The sequence below is a fragment of the Phyllobates terribilis genome, unplaced genomic scaffold (assembly GCF_046119375.1).
Source record: "Phyllobates terribilis strain yellow unplaced genomic scaffold, ASM4611937v1 Scaffold_8__6_contigs__length_399053987, whole genome shotgun sequence".
NCBI classification, from domain to species: domain Eukaryota; kingdom Metazoa; phylum Chordata; class Amphibia; order Anura; family Dendrobatidae; genus Phyllobates; species Phyllobates terribilis.
In genome coordinates this window covers 182,573,285-182,595,420 of record NW_027362768.1, presented here as the reverse complement: position 1 = coordinate 182,595,420, position 22,136 = coordinate 182,573,285, and the positions used below count along the sequence as shown (strand labels likewise).

General features: G+C 40.1%; 1 protein-coding gene across 2 annotated transcripts in view; it reads left to right on the top strand.

Moving 5' to 3' along the window:
- The window catches only part of NEGR1 (neuronal growth regulator 1), an 897,440-nt gene that overhangs the window by 330,993 nt on the left and 544,311 nt on the right, over positions 1 to 22,136 (top strand). For both annotated transcript variants that reach the window (XM_073643895.1, XM_073643896.1), the window contains exon 2: positions 17,944 to 18,176. In XM_073643895.1, the coding sequence (XP_073499996.1) occupies positions 17,944 to 18,176 (233 nt within the window). The remainder of the gene's footprint in view (positions 1 to 17,943; positions 18,177 to 22,136) is intronic.

Sequence of the window (22,136 nt, the reverse complement as noted above, 5' to 3'; positions counted from 1 at the left end):
AAATATTAAGGATAATTATCTCTCCCAACTAGTGCAGGAACCAACGAGAGGGAAGGCCGTGTTGGACTTAATATTGACTAATAGGCCTGATAGAATAACTGAGGTACAGATAGGGGGGCACCTAGGTAATAGCGACCATAATATTATCGACTTCAAAATGCCCTTCAGTAGGGTTATCAATAAGGGAACAACAAAAACATTAAACTTTAGGAGGGCGAAGTTTGATCAGCTGAAAGAAAACCTTCAACTTATAGACTGGGACAAAGTTCTTAATCAAAGGAATACGAATAGTAAATGGGAAACCTTCAAAAGAATTCTGAATACTCAGTGCGAGAGGTATATACCGTATGGGAATAAAAGGGCCAGAAATAAGAGGAAACCAATATGGTTGAATAAGAACGTAAAAGGGGCGTTAAATAGCAAAAAAGAGGCATTCAAGAGGTTAAAACAGGAAAACAGCAAGGAGGCACTAATGTGTTACAAGGAAAAAACGAGAACCTGCAAAAAACAAATAAAAATAGCAAAGGAGGAAACAGAGAGACGTATTGCTAGGGAAAGTAGATCAAATCCCAAACTGTTCTTTACGTATATAAATAGTAAAAGGATTAAATCGAATAATATTGGACCGATAAAAAGTGATGAAGGCAAAATCATAGAGAAAGATGAGGATAAAGCTAATCTATTAAATAAATTTTTTTCGTCAACTTTCACAAAGGAAAAAGAACTAACAGGAGAAATGAGAAGTGACAAGCTTAATCCTCCACTAAGTATGACAAATCTAACCCAAGCTGGGGTACAGAAACGCCTCAGTAACATTAAAATAAACAAATCACCAGGACCTGATGGCATACACCCACGGGTACTAAGGGAACTAAGTAATGTGATAGACAGACCGTTATATCTTATATTTAAGGACTCTGTTGAGACTGGGTCTGTACCACTTGATTGGCGACAGGCGAATGTAGTGCCAATATTCAAAAAGGGAGCGAAAAGTGACGCCGGAAACTATCGGCCGGTGAGTCTGACGTCCGTTGTGGGCAAAATTATTGAAAGCTTCATTAAAGAGGCAATTAGGAGCATCTTGATGCTAATAATCTTTTAATCCCGAACCAACATGGATTCATGAGGAATCGCTCCTGCCAAACAAACCTGATTGACTTCTACGAGGAGGTTAGCTCTCGAGTAGATCAGGGGGAACCAGTGGATGTCGTGTATCTCGACTTCTCAAAAGCGTTCGATAGCGTGCCACATAATAGGTTGGTATACAAAATGAGAATGATGGGGCTGGGGGAAAATGTCTGCAAGTGGGTAGCTAACTGGCTAAAGGATAGAAGGCAGAGGGTGGTTATAAATGGAATATACTCAGATTGGGTAAGCGTCACTAGTGGGGTACCACAGGGGTCTGTACTAGGCCCAATGTTATTTAATATCTTTATTAACGACATAGTCAACGGGATAAATAGTAAAATATCAATATTTGCAGATGACACAAAGTTATGTAAAACAATTAATACAAAAGAGGACAGTGCAGACCTACAGAGGGATTTGGATAAACTGGGTAGGTGGAGCATTAAATGGCAAATGAGGTTTAACGAGGAGAAATGTAAGGTCATACATATGGGAAGGAAAAATGGAAGTCACCAGTACTCACTGAATGGGAAATCATTGGGGAATTCAGAGATGGAGAAGGACTTGGGCATCTTGATTGATAGCAGACTAAATTGGAGTGCCCAAAGTCAGGCGGCTGCTGTAAGGGCAAACAGGGTAATGGGATGTATCAGAAGAGGTATAGCTGCAAAGGATGAGAACATTGTTCTTCCACTGTACAAAGCACTGGTCAGACCACACTTGGAATACTGTGCTCAGTTATGGGCCCCAATATATAGAAAGGATATAAATGAGCTTGAAAAGGTACAAAGGAGGGCAACAAAATTACTAAGGGGAATGGAGGGACTGCAATACCCAGAGAGGTTGGCAAAACTAGGACTATTCAGCCTGGAAAAGAGAAGGTTGAGGGGGGACATAATAAATGTGTACAAATATGTTAGGGGACAGTATAGAGATCTTGCCCGGGATTTGTTCAAAAGGAGGGATATTACGGTAACAAGAGGGCATTCACTAAGACTGGAAGAGAAAAGGTTTCAGCACCAGCATAGGAAGGGGTTCTTTACGGTAAGAGCAGTGAGAATATGGAATTCACTGAGTGAGGAGACGGTAATGTCGGATTCACTACACCAGTTCAAGCGGGGACTGGATGCATTTCTAGATACCAGGCAGATTTCAGCATATACTTAAAAATAAAATAAAATAGTAGGTTGATACAGGGATTTATTCTGACTGCTGGTTTCAGAGTCGGGAGGGAATTTTTCCTCAGGTGAAGATTGGCTAAATCATTTGGGGTTTTTGCCCTCCTCTGGATCAACTTTAGCAATTACAGAACTAACAGGTCGAACTTGATGGACGCAAGTCTTTATTCAGCTTTACAAATTATGTTACTATGTTACCTCTATATACAATATAACACCGAATCCACCATTCACAATAGGTGATGTCACAACTCACCTCTTCCTCCTCCTGTACAATGACTGATAACACCTCTATATACAGTATAACACCGAATACACCATTCACAATAGGTGATGTCACAGCTCACCTCCTCCTCCTGTACAATGACTGATAACACCTCTATATACAGTAGATAACACAGGATCCACCATTCACAATAGGTGATGTCACAGCTCACCTCCTTCCCCTCCTGTACAATGACCGATAACACCTCTATATACAGTATAACACCAAATCCACCATTCACAATAGGTGATGTCACAGCTCACCTCCTCCCCCTCCTGTACAATGACTGATAACACCTCTATATACAGTAGATAACACAGGATCCACCATTCACAATAGGTGGTTTCACAGCTCACCTCCTCCTCCTGTACAATGACTGATAACACCTCTATATATAGTAGATAATACAGGATCCACCATTCACAATAGGTGATGTCACAGCTCACCTCCTTCCCCTCCTGTACAATGACCGATAACACCTCTATATACAGTAGATAACACAGGATGCACCATTCACAATAGGTGATGTCACAGCTCACCTCCTCCCCCTCCTGTACAATGACCGATAACACCTCTATATACAGTAGATAACACAGGATCCACCATTCACAATAGGTGGTTTCACAGCTCACCTCCTCCTCCTGTACAATGACTGATAACACCTCTATATATAGTAGATAATACAGGATCCACCATTCACAATAGGTGATGTCACAGCTCACCTCCTTCCCCTCCTGTACAATGACCGATAACACCTCTATATACAGTAGATAACACCGAATCCACCATTCACAATAGGTGATGTCACAGCTCACCTCCTTCCCCTCCTGTACAATGACCGATAACACCTCTATATACAGTAGATAACACAGGATCCACCATTCACAATAGATGATGTCACAGCTCACCTTCTCACCCTCCCTTCACAATGACCTTTGCCTACAGCATGCTCAGATAAGGCTTCTATACAAACACATGGGCTCTGTCTTTTCTTGCTAGTGTTCATATGAATAATAGGAAGTAGGAGTCTAATTCTATTCAATGCTCTATTATCACCAATGAAGATTGGGATCACCAGCAGACCTATGAGTGAGAGCATATATTCAATAGTGGTGGTCTGTGCGGCTGCTATGGGACCCCAAGTGTTCAGCCCCCTGTTTGTTGTGGCAGTGAAAGCTTGCTCAGGGATGAGGCTTCCACTAGTTCTGTAATATTAGCAAATAATAGTGGAAAATCCCTCAGATCAATAAATTGGGAGTGGGATAAGGGTGATCTACTGTTACAGGTGGTTGGGAGTCTGTCCGTGTCAGTCAGCAGCTGTAAAGCTGTAAAAGCTATGCGTTCTTTCATACCTTATGTACGTCACTTTCTTATCAGTAGATTCTTAAAGGGTTATTCCCAAAAATTCCAATTATCCCCTCTCGTTAGGAGAGATCACTGGGGTCTCTGACCGGTCCGACCACCTGTGTTCTCGAGATCAGGGCTCTAGAAACCCAAGAATGAGACTTTTCAGCCAAGTCCTGAATGGAGCAAAGGTGCGCCTGTTTAGCCTTTGGTCCATTTTATGGATCTGCCGGATTTGGGATAACTTGATATTTTGGGAGTAACCCTTTAACGTAAGAGAAGGAAACTGGCCCATGCTCTGAATACTTGGGGTGCGATCCAAAAAAGATTCCCAACGTCACAACCATGGATCCAGAAGATATATATATATCAAAGTCTATGCTGCTGTGTACCAACTGGTTTGCTACAATATATCAATATATTTAGGGTTCCCAATGTAATATCGGATGTCCCATAAATTACACCTCACTGTGGTGTCTCGAGACAAATCCCACCATCCACAGAGCTGTCGCCATCGGAATAGTTTGTCTTGTGGGTGATATTATCTGGTCGCCCCTTGGAACAGTCGTCTTCTTACTTGTTTCCTTTTATTTGAGGATATAAAAAAAATCGCATTTTAAAGCTTTTCAGGCCCCCGAGGTTCCTCAGAGATCCCCAGCCAACATGTAAATGCCTACTACCTTCACGAAATAAAGAAAGGAAAAAAAAACGAAATAAATGAAATATGCAAAATACGTCAATTTAATAAGCTTAATATTTGAATAGACATGAGGCAATTTCGTACATAATTAAATTAAAGGCTGCGCCATCACATTCTGGAATCTCCGGGGCGCGTGCGTTGCCAGAGAATATTAAGGTTGTTGTTTAATGATAAGGGATTATAAATACAATTAATGCGGAATAATGGACGGATACAATGTTGCAGATATCTGCCTTCTAATACCGTCACGTTAACTGTGCAGATGAAGGGAAGGATCCATTATTTTTTTGGTAGTTTTTCCTCGCAGCCATTTCACTCGTTCGCATCTATTGTAGCAAATTGTAACCCCCATTTATAATTCAAGAAGTTGCTTAGACGTGGTGCGGGAACCTGCGTGTGATAGACGCTTTCTTTTCATTCTGCGCTCCCCATGGTACTAATTAACGTGAAATACAGTACCGTGCTCCAGAAACGGCTTTCTTTAATTGTCAAATTATAAAAGACAGAACTGGCTATCTCGCTAGCCGGCGTATTAAGTCAATATCGCTATTTATTCTGCTCTGTAGCTTCCCAGCACTTGCGTTTCGGCCTTTCCGCAGTAAATCATTTGTGTTGCCGGTGGAGTTTCGGTAATTAAACGCTATCACACTGGCTTCACCCAATAAACAGATTTCTGGGACATAGTAACTTCTTCCTTCCCACATCAGAATTGTTTTCTTTTTGTCCTTTAATTTATTACTTTCTGAAAATTGTTGTCATTCACTGGCGGCGTCAGACATCTGGATTTTATGAGATTGCGTCTTGGCCAGTCAACAAGGCGGCGTGTGAGATCATCCATGGCTCCCCGGTATCGGTCTGCTCATGGGATATGGAGAAGACTATTACATGTGCACCTGCAACTTATGGGCAAAAGTTCGGCTTGGACCCTTCCATGTTGCTTGCAGATTTCATTGCAGATTTAGGCTCATAGTTCCCTCATTACATTGCAACGAATGAAATCTGCAGTGATATTCCCGACAATCCTGTGCATAGGCCATGATCCGGCGGTCTGTGCGCGCCCAGGTTGGAGTTATTCATCTTTTCGCCTTGTGATTCTTGGCCATGGAGCAAGAACCGCAACACAGAGGAACCAACTCAGTGTATGAGAAGCTTTACTATATAGCTGGTATTATTACTATTATTATTATTATTACTACTATATATCTAGTATTATTATTATTAGTACTATTATTGTATAGCTTTTATTATTATAATTATTATAATTATTATTATTATATCGCTGGTATTATTATTATTATTATTATATAGCTGGTATTATTATTAGTATTACTATGTAGCAATCAATATTATATAAGCATTAAAGTGTAACAGGCCCGGTTATGTAAGCTGGTAATAGACCCTGTGATATAAGCGTTACAATGTAGCAGACACCAATGTGATCATTTCTACGTTGCGGTCACTATTATATGAGCATTACTATGAGCAGACACTATTGTGTAGCTCTTTGTAGCAGAAACTATGATATGATGTGATGTTATTATATGGTTTTCTCTTTGTAGCAGACGCTATAATATGAGCAGACGCTATAATATGAGCAGACACTATTATAGGAGCATTATCAAGCATCCCTGGATGAGCGTTACTGTGGAGCAGACACTGCTGTATGTGAGGCGTCATCATAATCTGAAAATCCCCATGGACAACACTGGGGAGTCAATGTTGAAAGTTGAACAAGAGATCTTTTCGATTGGATATTTTTTTGGGGATATTTTTTTTGCCCCAAAATATAAACCTCGTGTTCCTATATTTATGACATGGAGATTGCATTGAAGAGCCGGAGCCCTAATTTCCACCCAAAAATTGTGCACAGACCTGACGGACCCCATTATATGTCAGCCCTAACAGTAATAGTGAATATACAACTTTGTTTCATGTGGTTGTATAACATATCTCAGTATAATGACAATTTTATATTATTATTATTATTTAGCATTATTATTATTGCATAGCTCGGTATAACATGCATCATATGTTATCATTACATTGTGTGTAGTATTACATAGCTTGGTATAATGGGCACTCTATATTATTATTATTATTATTATTACTAGTATGGTTGTATTACATGGCTTGGAATATTCTGCATTTTATAATACTACATAGTGTAGTTGCATTTTATGTCAGTATTACATGTACTATATTATTATTATTTTCCTTTTATGATTATTACATAGCTTGCTATAACCGGCATTTCATATTTTGTATTATTATTAGTAGTGGTATGGTTGTATTACATGGCTTGGTATATTCTGCATTTTATATAATTATTTACATTGTGTAGTTGTATTTTATATCTTAGTATAACATGTACTATAAAATTATTATTATTATTACATAGCTTGCTATAACCATCATTTAAGATTATTATTATTTAATTGTATTTAGATTTTTATTTTTTTGTATTATTGTTATTACATAGCTTGCTATAACCGGCGTCTCATATTTATTATCATTATTATTATTATTATTAGTATGGTTGTATTACATGGCTTGGCATATTCTGCATTTTATATTATTACATAGTGTAGTTGTATTTAATATCTCAGTACAACATGTACTATATTATTATTATTATTATCACATAGCTTGCTATAACCGGCATTTCATATTGTTATTATTATTATTATTAGTAGTAGTAGTAGTAGTAGTAGTAGTATGGTTGTATTACATGGTTTAGCATAGTCTGAATTTTATAATATTACATTGTGTCGTTGTATTTTACATCTCGGTATAATGTGTACATTATAGTTTATTATTACATTGAATCGATTCTTCTCATTTACAAGTTTTCATTTTTTTCCATTTTTATTTTAATTAAATGGAATAATAGTAGAATGTGTTTTCTCAGTCCGTAGACATCTGACAGAAGGAGATTAATGCACTATCACCGGCCTTGTGAATAGAGATTATGATCCTTTTATTAACTAATTGATTAAACCTTTTACATCAAGGTCAGGTACTGTATGTAGAGAAGCTCATGGACCAGTCATATTGACTGGCGGCTTATGGTTTATCTTCAAGCATTGCTGAAAAATAGGGTGTTGTCTCATTTATACAGGGGGTGCAATAGTACCAACTAGAGATGAGCCAATCGATTTAATGCAAAAAAAACCCTTTTATGGAATTTTCAGGTCCTGGTGAATTCAAACAATGTGTAATTTTATTTTGGCAAATCGTAAAAAAAATTCCCACCAACATTTTATACATTGAAGATAATTGAATTAGCCACAGAAGGTAGACATGACCTCAGGTGCAGCCACGCAGGCTTCACCATAATGCCTTGTAGCTATCACATTACATAGAACAGCGCTGCCAATCCGGAGGAGATATCGGGGCCTGAATAAAAGCCGAGGCAGGGAATGCAGCAGCCGGTTTACAGTGATTTAGGATCGTGAGATGATGTCAGTGCTCAACATTAGAGATTCTTAAAGGAAGCAATAAAACGTTGGACAAATACTCCAGAAAGTAAAATGTTGTATAACTGCGGCAGTGAAGAAGATGAGTGTAGTCGTCTGTGAATAATACAGAAATATAATTGATAAGGAGATATAAATGTAACAGAGGTGTCAACAGCGGTACCAATATCCGTGTAATTGATCAGTGATCTGGTGGGGCTGCATCTCTCCTGCGGCATTTGAATTATAATTACACATTTATTTTCTTTAAACTTAATTCACTAGAAAGCAGCAGCCAGACACAAAAAAATCTGAGATCAGTATCAGGCAGAGATTGTGTGCTTGCTTGTCACAGGTGACTGGACTGAGTTTTTGCATCTCTTGTGCAAACCTTATTGTGAAGGCAGGGAATAGTTGTTTTTTTACAAATGCAAAAGAAAGTTTCCCAAAATACAGATATTTAGCTATGAATGTCTACCTCTTAAAGTGTGCGTGTCACAATTTATTTTTTCACATCTGTTTTAGTTATATTTTACATCTGTGCATGGCACACCAAGACAGCGTCTTGTTGCAGGTGCTGACTTTTTGGATGTGTACTTACCTTGCATTTCTTGTCATATTATTTTGTGGACGGAGGTTGAATTTGTGTTGAATAGAAAAAAAATATAGATATTTAATTCTCCATGTCTGATTTTGTCATATTGGAATAGTAAAACAGGTGTGCAATCATACCCGCTGCACCTAAATTGTGGCCTACTGATACACTTTGCTTTCTGTATATGCAGCTAACAAACTAGCATTTTTTGTTACATCCTTTTTGGCAAGGGTTGAATGATTGGGGTTGAAAAGATTGTCAAAAATTTTAATCTTGTACAAAATATTTTGAAAAAAGAAAAAGTATCAATGGCGATTGACTAGGTAATGTAAGCTGAAAAGAAAAACCATGCCACAGCTAAGAATGCGGAGGAAAATGTACTACCACCACTGGCACCATTAGTCCAGGCAGCAGTAGTACCAAATGCAGGTCATAATCGGCCTTTTTGCTTCTGGCAAGTGTATTAATGGGGTGAAAGTGGAAGGATTTATGAAATATATGGCACATCAGGTGTCTCAGTCACAGCAGGATGATGTTACCTCTGACAGCGACACCATCAGTTTGATTCAGTGTTCTGCACAGAACAGTCACAAATGACTAAAGGATAATTTTTGGACCATTTTTGAAATAATGAAAAAAAAAAACATGGAAAGTTTGTCAGAGCACTGTGTTATTAAATGGGCTGTTAATTACTACTGGATAATTTATTCTTTTCTATAGTGTGATCACATTGACATTACTAAAGCTTTGTTTGTGTTAAAGAGCTCGAATTCGGTTGGATGCGGTCCTAGGAGACTGCACCTTGTTGCACACATTTTAGCAGCGCAGTTTGAGACTTTGCATTTTTTGCAATTTTCAGCGAAACAATTCACAATCAAATTTTTGGGAAAAAATTATTTTAACCAGGTGAATTTGAATTTCAAAGGATTCGATCATCTCTAGTACCGACCAAGTCTCCTGGAGGAAACATACGTCCACCCTGCTTACATGAAATGTAAAGTGATATAATAATCTTGTTTTATGGATGTAGTATCTTGGGATACTGAGAATATTGCCTTTTTATGGTGTATACTTATAACATACAATGTATTAATACATAGTCAAATATTAAATTGGTTACCCCTTCAGAAACTTCTTTTTTATTAGAAGAGTCTCCCATTGATAAGCTGATCCTAAAATATCCTACTGCTGGAATCCAAAGTGATTGACTGATCTCTCTTGTTGAAAGCATCAATAGGTGTTTTATTCTCCTGCAGCGCCTCCGCAGGAGAAAGAAAGTATAATATTGTTTCCATTAAAAGCAAATATCTGTGCGTGAAATGCATAGACATGATGGGTCTTCAAGACCAAGAGAGAGAAATTATTTCTGATTGCTTATTTTTTTGACTAATTGATGGGGTCTTCAATGGGGGACTTACCTCTATCAACCACCTATATATCTTTCTTAACTACTTTGTCTGCAGCAGGATGTCTATTACAGTTGATCGAATGCCCCAAAATTCAATTAGGGAATATTGGCTCAATATAATGGGAAGGTTTGATTTACATTGAATAAATTATATGTGAATCTAACCTGCTGAGAAAGGGATAAAGACTTAATTCCACTCTCCTTGGCCGTCCCTATATCTATCGCACCACTGCTGCTCCTCGCCCGGTCTCTGATCGGCTCTTCCTTGGTTTTCTTTTCCCTCCTGGTCTTCTGGCAGGCACTGCTGATGGCCATGTTTGATATCAGACATCGATCGATATCGTCAGTAACGCCTTCATTTGGGCATTGCGGCCCCACAACTGCATCGGGACAAGTCACTCGTGGCACCTGGTGGAAGATCCAAAGGGAGGAGAGACCGAATAAGAGTCAACAGGAGTAGTGGTGTGGGGAGAGCGGAGTATAAAACTTTGTTTTTCAGACCCTCAAAATTCAGCAAAATGTCAGCTGGATGGCCATTATTTGGTTGGATTTGTTCAAATTGAATCCCCCAAAAATTCAGATTGATTAGATTCTGAATATTTGGGAAAATTTCATAGTGAATTCGATTGGATTAAATTCTATTTGCTCTTCTCTAGCATCTGGTTCGACTAATGTCCTGAAAAGGATAGACATTGATTTAAAGGGTAGTCATGTTGGCAGCTGCTACACCAGCACTTAGTAGGTGATACTTTTCTTTGTTCCAACTGGAACAGAACTAATTTGCACATTATCGAAATGCCAAAACAAGTGAAGAATATTTATGCTCTTCATCATCAAGACCAAGCTATTTGCAGCCAGATTGGAGCACAATATTCTTGACCAAGGACCTTGTGGTCACCAGAATTTCCCTCATTAATGATCAGCTCCACAGCCACACAGATCAGAATTGTCTTTTCTTCCTTTTGGTGCGACATTTCTATAAACCTCACATCATGTAGAATAAATGATCGACTTGACATTTAATTTTTTTGAATTCCTTCCCCAAAAAGAACTCTCAAAGATCTAAAGACCAAGCTTGTCACATGTGGCCATGTTCTCGCTGAAAAAGATGACATTGGTGTGCCCCTGAATCCATGGAACCATTAATGATGGGATTGCTCGGAGAGATAGACACATTGTTCATCATTAATATTTTTCTCCATTCTGAAGAAATATCAACGCTCGGTGACTTTTCTTTGTCCCCATAATAGTATCCGACCGGCGCCCAACTCTAGAAAGAAAAATATGACATTTCTGCCAATCAACTTTGTGGCTTTTTTACTTTTCTCAAAAAGAAAAAAAAAATATATCAATCAAACACAGAAAAGTAAAAAGTCCAATCCTAGTCTTTGTGAATGTGATGTAAGTCAGGACACACATTATCCTTTACAACTTCAGATCCTTCTGAAAATTAGACGACAGCTACTCAACATTTTTGCTATTTTTTTTTTTTTTTTCAAAAATATCGCATCTTTTGTAGCTCTCCTCCATATTTCCAGTATTTTTTTTTTCACCTTTTTTGTGTAATATCTGAATTATTATAACCTCATTGAAAGAAAACCATTTTTTTTAAAGACTTTTTTTGTACGATTGGGGCTTTTTTTCTCCCCTTTACTTCGATACATGCTGGCAAGACTTTCAATTAAGAATGACCTTTAAGGCTTCTGCGTTTTGATTCTGCCGATGTTGAAGCTGATCTTAAATTAGTTTTTTTTTTTTATCCGTACACTTTGTTCTTTTCCCTTTCAGTTATTAGTTTCATACAAGTTGTCAGTAACATCGCCCGTTAAATGCAATGGGAAACATTGTGTAAAAAAAAACTTCCAAGAACTGTCTATTGTGTCACTCAGGAATATAGCCAAACTTTACTTTTTCTTTTCATTTTGCACATGACCTTTGTCTGCTGTTAAGAAATCGCTTAAGATTTGATTTTATTTTTTTTTTGAATGCGGATATAATATCCTCTCTCCGGCGTATTAAAATATATTGTTACACTAAAGAAAATGCTAAAAAAAAAGTCAGTACGCACATGAATAATTAGGATAGGAAGACGGTTTCGGAGAAGTAGCGGGGAAGCTGGGAGCAGGAGACTTCAATAGACGCCTAGTTCGTCGGGATGTTGTATCAAGGACATTATGTTGCACATTTTAATGAAGGAGTTGTGTGTTGTTATTTGGGTCTTTTGAGACATAATAAACTCATTTTTGTTCTCCATCCTTTAGAGGTCATTGTCTATACATGAAGATCCACTCTGCTTAGTCTTTCAGATCTGGTTAAACATTCTGGGGAAATCCCAGGAGCGAGGAAGCCGCTGCGCCTACAAATTTGCCGATGGCGCCCAACATTTGTTCAATGAATGTTCTTATTATTTTTTACTGATTCAAATCCAGTTTTATTTTTTGACTGTGAAGTTTGTTTTTTTCTACATTTTAACTTCTGTACATGATTATGGAGGTACATGCTCAGTGCAGTCCCACTTAACCCCTTCATTCAATCAGTCAATCATTCAGGTGTCCTGAGAGGGCTAGAAAAAAAAAAGGAAAAGGCAAAAAAAAGTCTTTGAAAATCTTATGTAACAAAAATAAACAACAACATAATAATGTAGATTCCCCTCTTTAAAGATATTAAAAATAATAATTAGTGGAGTCTAGAAAAAACTTTCAAGAACTAAATAAGTTTTTGAACATAGGTCCCATATCCCCAATTTTAGTGCATATATTTACTATCAGCAAAAAATAAAAAGAACAAGGCAAATACCTAAAACTCTTCCCTTCACTCCATAGATCAGACAGTCAGAACGCGTCCAGTTTTGAGCTGTTCCAACGTCATTTGACTAAATTTATCATAGTTATTAAAAACGTAAAAAGGGAACAAAAATGTAAATTGTAGAAAAAAAAAATACAAGATCAGAAAAACATGGCCGATATCGCTCAAAAACAGCTCCACGCCCGTCTATGGGTTGAATCTGATACCACAGCTCATGTAAGTTTAAGCGACTGAGTGTGAGCTGCAGTACCACACACGACCTGTGAACAGGCGTGGCGCTGTTTTTGTTAATTTGTGTCCATTTTCAAGGCACTGCATCCAATTCATAAAATTCTTAACAATTTAAATATTCTGAATATAACTTTTTCTTTTAACCTTTTGATGTCAGGCGATCTCACATTTTCCTTGTCTTTTGTAAATAGAATCTTCTTAGAAGAGGCGCAGACGTTTTCACAAGACAGAAGAACTGAGTCGTGAATGTTGCAAAACTTTGATGCTTGATTTTACCAAGCCGTGTTATTTTCACAGTTGTGAGTTTATGCGCCGAGTCGCTCCCTTTGTATCTGCAGGTGCTTCTTCTCTGCCTCTCGCTCGTTGCTTCTTCTCTGCCTCTCGCTCGTTGCTCCGTGTCGGTGCGCTGCTTTTTGCTTGTTAACACAGAATAAACAGAGAGGCGGGTGGTAAATACAACAGCGCGCTCAACAAGAGGAAGGGATGGTTTTATGTTTTTTAATGGGACACGGAAGAAAATATCTGAGAGTCTGTCTCATCTTACACAAGATGCAGGGCGTCTGATTTTAAGATTAATCCATCTTTAAAGACAACGCCTATCTTACCTTGGCCATTAACCCACTGGTGTAGTGTGGGGTTCGGGACCCCAGGAGTGGTTGCCCCAAGCTCCAAATTCTATGTGGTGCAAAGTTTGGCCTCTCCCACCCTCACTGCCTCTCTGCTTGTCATCACTATAGGGGTACAGTATACACCAGAGGTCGGTAGCACAGGTTCTTGTGCAGAGCGCAGCAGTCGTGATGAGTTTGTCATCATCTTTTACGCTCTGCATAGGCAGCAACTAATATGATAAAACTCTCAGTATGATGAATTTTATCTTCTTGGTGACTGCTTGTTTAAAGAGTAACAGCCGATGAGAAACTCATCTTGCCTGCTGCACTCTGCATAGTCAGCAACTGAGGTTGTAAAGGCTGCACTGTACTCTCTCTGTATGGAGTGACAGAGAATTACTGGAGGAGCTATCCCAAATTTTAAAAGCTCAGTAAAAAACAAACACAAAAAACCCCACAATACTCTAACTGTAAAAAAAATATATATTTTTCACATGCTTTTACTAACCCTAAGTAAAATTAGAGTTACGACTCGTGCTATTGCTAGGGCATAGTATTAGGACAAGGGTTAGGGAAAGAGCTAGGGTAATCTTTAGGAATAGGGTTAGGGATAGGACTAGAGTTATCTTTAGGATTAGGGTTAGGGATAGGGCTAGGGTTATTTTTAGGATTAGGGTTAGGGATAGGGCTAGGGTTATCTTTAGGAATAGGGTTAGGGATAGGACTAGAGTTATCTTTAGGATTAGGGTTAGGGATAGGGCTAGAGTTATCTTTAGGATTAGGGTTAGGGATAGGGCTAGGGTTGTCTTTAGGACTAGGGCTAGGGTTATCTTTAGGACCAGGGTAAAAGATAGGGCTAAGTTTATCTTTAAGACAAGGGTTAGGGATAGGGTTATCTTTAGGACTAGGGTTATGGATAGGGCTCGGGTTATCTTTAAGACAAGGGATAGGGATAGTGTTATCTTTAGGACTGGGATTAGGGAGAGGGCTAGGGATATCTTTAGAACTAGGCTTATCTTTAAGATTATGGTTAGCGATAGGGTTAGTGTGCTCTTTAGGTCTAGGGATAGGGCTATCTTTAAAAATAGGGTTATCTTTAAGACAAGGGTTAGGGATAGGGTTAGGGTTATCTTTAGGACTAGGGTTAGGGATATTGTTATCTTTAGGACTAGGGTTAGTGATAGGGGACGGGTTATCTTTAGGATAAGGGTTAGGGTTAGGGCTTTTAAATCAATGGATTTATACTAGAAACATGTATTTCTACACTACTTTGATTTCTATGGTTGTAGATCCTGCTGAACATCGTCCATGGAGCAAAATTTAAAAATTAAATATATGTTTTTTGTTTTTCATTTTGAGATATTTTGAAATTGAAATTTTAGGGGCCAGAACACCCCTTCAGCAATAATTTCCATCCCTTCTATAGATACATTCATACGGTGAAGAATTCTACCTTTGCTAGCGCTGAGCACAGCATTGTCTCCTGTGTTACAATGTATCTTTCTTCCCTTGATTGTAAGAAAATGAGAACAATTGATAGATTTTACTGGGCTCCGTGCTACATATTGTAAATTAAAGACTTCTTATTTGTGAATGATCATTCATTACGGGAGCGCCGAACAGACATGAATAATTTAATGTGGAGAATGATTTTCTCTCAATTTGCTTCAGTTTGTCTAAAGTCATTGAATCTTCCGTGGTGGTTTTCATTCATTTCACTAAGACACCTCAGTGTTTGTGTTTTATTACCTTCTTCATGTTTATTTAAAATGGAAGCTTTGATTTTCCTGTAAAGTAATAAAAGTTCTGTAATAAATCTGAGGAATGTGACTGTAATACAGAAGGTAATTATAAAAGGAATTATGGCTACACTCAGCATTCATACAAAGGAGGAGTCAAGCGTCGATCGGAAAGAGGAAATGGAAACTCTACTTTTAGTGATACTTCTCAGAATAAGTTTGGTAATTGGCGACATAACAGTTGCTTAATGCAGATGTCCATTTGGACAATCCCATACTGTGAGAGGAGGTGTCTGATAAGGTGATAACATGGGGGGGGGGGGTTCCTGGGAACAAATGTTGAATGCTGCTGCAGAGACCCCAATGGAGAAATGATGTATTGCACAACTCGCATTAAGATCATTGGTCTATCTGTGTAATGTAGGGTCATACTGGAACCTTAAGAGAGGAAGATTTTCTTTTAAGGCCCACATCATCATTAACTCAGGGTTTCCCAGAAAATATTAGATATGGGTATCTATTTTATGTTACACTATATGATGTAGCACAGTTTTAGCAGCAGGAATAGCATGGAGGTCTCAGAGATGATAGACAGTCGTCCTGCAGTGGGTTGCAGGAGATCTCTACGTTTGACATTGCAGACATCTTCTTAGAGGATGTCTCCAGGACCCAGCGGCTACCTCCCTCTGGCTAATTAACACTCTGCCTGGGTGTATAAATATCTGCTGTGTTCCAGAGGGAAGTGCCGGCGATATTCAGTACTCCTTGTGAAGGCTTTAGCAAGAGCAGTACTTCTTTGTCTCTGGAGCTTGAGGACGTGAGTGCATTTGTCTGGAGTCATCTAAAGCTAAGGAATTTTCCCCTGTTTTTCCTCCCTTGTGGGCCTTAGTGTTCAGTGGGGATCGACTAGTGCTCATCTCCTCCCTTCCCTAGCCTTAGCCATACACCAGGGAAAGACAGGGCGAGGCACGCGTGCTGCGATTGGTGAAGAGCCAATATAGGGTCGTTAGGGGAGACAGCATGACAATAGACCATCCTTGGAGTTCTCCCCTTTCCCTAGAGTCTGGGCTTCCTTTCCCTCTTCTCTTTGTTTTGCACTAAACCTTGCATGACAGGAAGACATTGGACAAGTACTGAAAAATGCAGCTGTGAATCTAGGTCTGGAGTGAGGTAAACACTTAAAGGGACCTTGTCAGCTTGGAAATGCAGTGCAATCTGCCAGAAGCATGTTATAGAGCAAGGGGAGCTGGAAAGATTGATATATAGTTTTGTGGGACATTATACAGCAGTACTGAGAAGTCTAGCTGATAATGCAGCTCTGGAGTGAGCTATGCACTTAATAGAAAGCAGCAGCTTGAAGGACATTATACAGCAGTAATGAGCTGTGTAGCTGTGAATGCAGCACTGGGGTTGGATAAACAATCTCTATGAAGAAAAAGCAGCATGGAGGACATTACACAATGTTACTGAGTGAAGCAGTTGTGAACTAAGCTCTGGTGTGAGATAAATGCTTTGTTAAAAGCAGAAACAGCACAGAGCACTTTATACAGCAGAAATGAGCACTGTAGCTGTGAATCCAACACTGGGGAGAGATAATACACTTACTAGAAAGCAGCACCATCTTGGTAAATCTGTTCAAATAAAAAAAAGGGATAGTTGTTCCAGCGTCTGGTAAAATAATTCTTTCTTTATTTTTCGTCCATTAAAAACTTGCAAAAATTACAAAGGTTGCATAGACAGGGTAGGGGAGCAAGACGCGTTTCGAACACTCACTTGCGTTCTTTATCACTGCATAGATTGGTAAATCTGTGCCTATTTATTGTATTTTGCCCCTCCTCCCCCCCACCGCCACTTTGTTCAATTGACCTCAGTGGGCAGATGTAATCGGATTCCTCTTTGAGCTCGCTGTCCCTCGTTTCTTCAACAGCCAATGTGAAAAAAAATGTGCAGGATAAAAGTGTTCACAAAATTAATAAAAAATGTAATTTTTTTCATTAAATACACATTGAAAACGTGAAATATCAAGACAGACACAATAGTGAACTGGTGGGAGAGCCATCGAGGAAGCACTTACAGTAGGGGCCCAAACACAAAAAAACTCATAGAAGAATGGAAAAATAGGCAACAAGCGGTACAAAGCAAAGTGACAGACTAACGTAAATATCAAAGCATAGTAATGGATCACTTATAGCCCTAGAGGTAAATGAGAGGCAGAAGTAAAATCAATAACCGCATGATACAATGATACAACAATGAGTTCCACAGGCAGGAGGAGAAAGGTGGCTCATAAGTGGAAACAGAAGCAGATCTCTAGTTATTCATATTGTAATATTGATTCATGCAAACTTTTTTTTTGTGGTTTTTATATGTTCTGATTCTTAGACATTCTCATCGGAGACTTTGTCACCAAGTTTTATATCTCAGCAGATTCTTCTCGGTACTTTGCACAATTTAATTAATATAATATTATCTTTCTCATATCTCTAGGTGCTTCTTGGAAGATGGTGCTTCAAAAGGGGCCTGGTTGAATCGCTCCAGTATTATTTTTGCTGGAAATGACAAGTGGTCTGTGGACCCCAGAGTTTCAATAGCAACAGCAAATAAAAAGGAGTACAGCCTGCGGATACAAAAGGTGGATATTTTTGATGACGGCCCTTATACCTGCTCGGTACAGACTGAACACAGCCCTAGGACAATGCAAGTTCATCTCACTGTCCAAGGTACGTATTAGATACATTGTACAACGGTGGAGTGCTGAAGTGCAGGAGTGCGGAATGCTGACAGATCCTCCATATACTGCACCGCAAAGAACCCATCCTCTATATACTACACCACACAGGACACATCCTCTATATACTACACAGCACGGGACACATCCTCTATATACTACACCACACGGGACACATCCTCTATATACTACACCACACAGGACACATCCTCTATATACTACACCACACGGGACACATCCTCTATATACTACACCACACGGGACACATCCTCTATATACTACACCACACAGGACACATCCTCTATATACTATACCACACAGGACACATCCTCTATATACTGCACCACACGGGACACATCCTCTATATACTACACCACACAGGACACATCCTCTATATACTACACCACACAGGACACATCCTCTATATACTACACAGCACGGGACACATCCTCTATATACTACACCACACGGGACACATCCTCTATATACTACACCACACAGGACACATCCTCTATATACTACACAGCACGGGACACATCCTCTATATACTACACAGCACGGGACACATCCTCTATATACTACACCACACGGGACACATCCTCTATATACTACACCACACAGGACACATCCTCTATATACTACACCACACAGGAGAGCCGACACATCCTCTATATACTACACCACACAGGAGAGCTGACAGATCCTCTATATACTACACCACACAGGAGAGCCGACACATCCTCTATATACTACACCACACAGGAGAGCTGACACATCCTCTATATACTACACCACACAGGAGAGCCGACACATCCTCTATATACTATACCACACAGGACACATCCTCTATATACTACACCACACAGGACACATCCTCTATATACTACACCACACAGGACACATCCTCTATATACTACACCACACAGGACACATCCTCTATATACTACACCACACAGGAGAGCCGACACATCCTCTATATACTACACCACACAGGAGAGCTGACACATCCTCTATATACTACACCACACGGGAGAGCTGACACATCCTCTATATACTACACCACACAGGAGAGCCGACATATCCTCTATATACTACACCACACAGGAGAGCTGACAGATCCTCTATATACTACACCACACAGGAGAGCTGACAGATCCTCTATATACTACACCACACAGGAGAGCTGACACATCCTCTATATACTACACCACACAGGAGAGCCGACATATCCTCTATATACTACACCACACAGGAGAGCTGACACATCCTCTATATACTACACCACACAGGAGAGCTGACAGATCCTCTATATACTACACCACACAGGAGAGCGGACAGATCCTCTATATACTACACCACACAGGAGAGCCGACAGATCCTCTATATACTACACCACACAGGAGAGCCGACACATCCTCTATATACTACACCACACAGGAGAGCCGACAGATCCTCTATATACTACACCACACAGGAGAGCTGACAGATCCTCTATATACTACACCACACAGGAGAGCTGACAGATCCTCTATATACTACACCACACAGGAGAGCTGACACATCCTCTATATACTGCACCACACAGGAGAGCTGACACATCCTCTATATACTACACCACACAGGAGAGCTGACACATCCTCTATATACTACACCACACAGGAGAGCTGACAGATCCTCTATATACTACACCACACAGGAGAGCTGACACATCCTCTATATACTACACCACACAGGAGAGCTGACAGATCCTCTATATACTACACCACACAGGAGTGCCGACAGATCCTCTATATACTACACCACACAGGAGAGCTGACACATCCTCTATATACTACACCACACAGGAGAGCAGACACATCCTCTATATACTACACCACACAGGAGAGCTGACAGATCCTCTATATACTACACCACACAGGAGTGCCGACAGATCCTCTATATACTACACCACACAGGAGAGCTGACACATCCTCTATATACTACATCACACAGGAGAGCTGACACATCCTCTATATACTACACCACACAGGAGAGCAGACACATCCTCTATATACTACACCACACAGGAGAGCTGACAGATCCTCTATATACTACACCACACAGGAGAGCTGACAGATCCTCTATATACTACACCACACAGGAGAGCTGACACATCCTCTATATACTACACCACACAGGAGAGCTGACAGATCCTCTATATACTACACCACACAGGAGAGCGGACAGATCCTCTATATACTACACCACACAGGAGAGCTGACACATCCTCTATATACTGCACCACACAGGAGAGCTGACACATCCTCTATATACTACACCACACAGGAGAGCTGACACATCCTCTATATACTACACCACACAGGAGAGCTGACAGATCCTCTATATACTACACCACACAGGAGTGCCGACAGATCCTCTATATACTACACCACACAGGAGAGCTGACAGATCCTCTATATACTACACCACACAGGAGAGCTGACACATCCTCTATATACTACACCACACAGGAGTGCCGACAGATCCTCTATATACTACACCACACAGGAGTGCCGACAGATCCTCTATATACTACACCACACAGGAGAGCTGACACATCCTCTATATACTACACCACACAGGAGAGCAGACACATCCTCTATATACTACACCACACAGGAGAGCTGACAGATCCTCTATATACTACACCACACAGGAGTGCCGACAGATCCTCTATATACTACACCACACAGGAGAGCTGACACATCCTCTATATACTACATCACACAGGAGAGCTGACACATCCTCTATATACTACACCACACAGGAGAGCAGACACATCCTCTATATACTACACCACACAGGAGAGCTGACAGATCCTCTATATACTACACCACACAGGAGAGCCGACAGATCCTCTATATACTACACCACACAGGAGAGCTGACACATCCTCTATATACTACACCACACGGGAGAGCTGACACATCCTCTATATACTACACCACACAGGAGAGCTGACAGATCCTCTATATACTACACCACACAGGAGAGCTGACAGATCCTCTATATACTACACCACACAGGAGAGCTGACACATCCTCTATATACTACACCACACAGGAGAGCTGACACATCCTCTATATACTACACCACACAGGAGAGCTGACACATCCTCTATATACTACACCACACAGGAGAGCGGACAGATCCTCTATATACTACACCACACAGGAGAGCTGACACATCCTCTATATACTACACCACACAGGAGAGCTGACACATCCTCTATATACTACACCACACAGGAGAGCTGACACATCCTCTATATACTACACCACACAGGAGAGCTGACACATCCTCTATATACTACACCACACAGGAGAGCTGACACATCCTCTATATACTACACCACACAGGAGAGCTGACAGATCCTCTATATACTACACCACACAGGAGAGCTGACAGATCCTCTATATACTACACCACACAGGAGAGCCGACAGATCCTCTATATACTACACCACACAGGAGAGCTGACACATCCTCTATATACTACACTACACAGGAGAGCAGACAGATCCTCTATATACTACACCACACAGGAGAGCTGACAGATCCTCTATATACTACACCACACAGGAGAGCTGACAGATACTCTATATACTACACCACACAGGAGAGCCGACAGATCCTCTATATACTACACCACACAGGAGAGCTGACACATCCTCTATATACTACACCACACAGGAGAGCCGACAGATCCTCTATATACTACACCACACAGGAGAGCTGACACATCCTCTATATACTACATCACACAGGAGAGCCGACAGATCCTCTATATACTACACCACACAGGAGAGCTGACACATCCTCTATATACTACACCACACAGGAGAGCTGACAGATCCTCTATATACTACACCACACAGGAGAGCTGACAGATCCTCTATATACTACACCACACA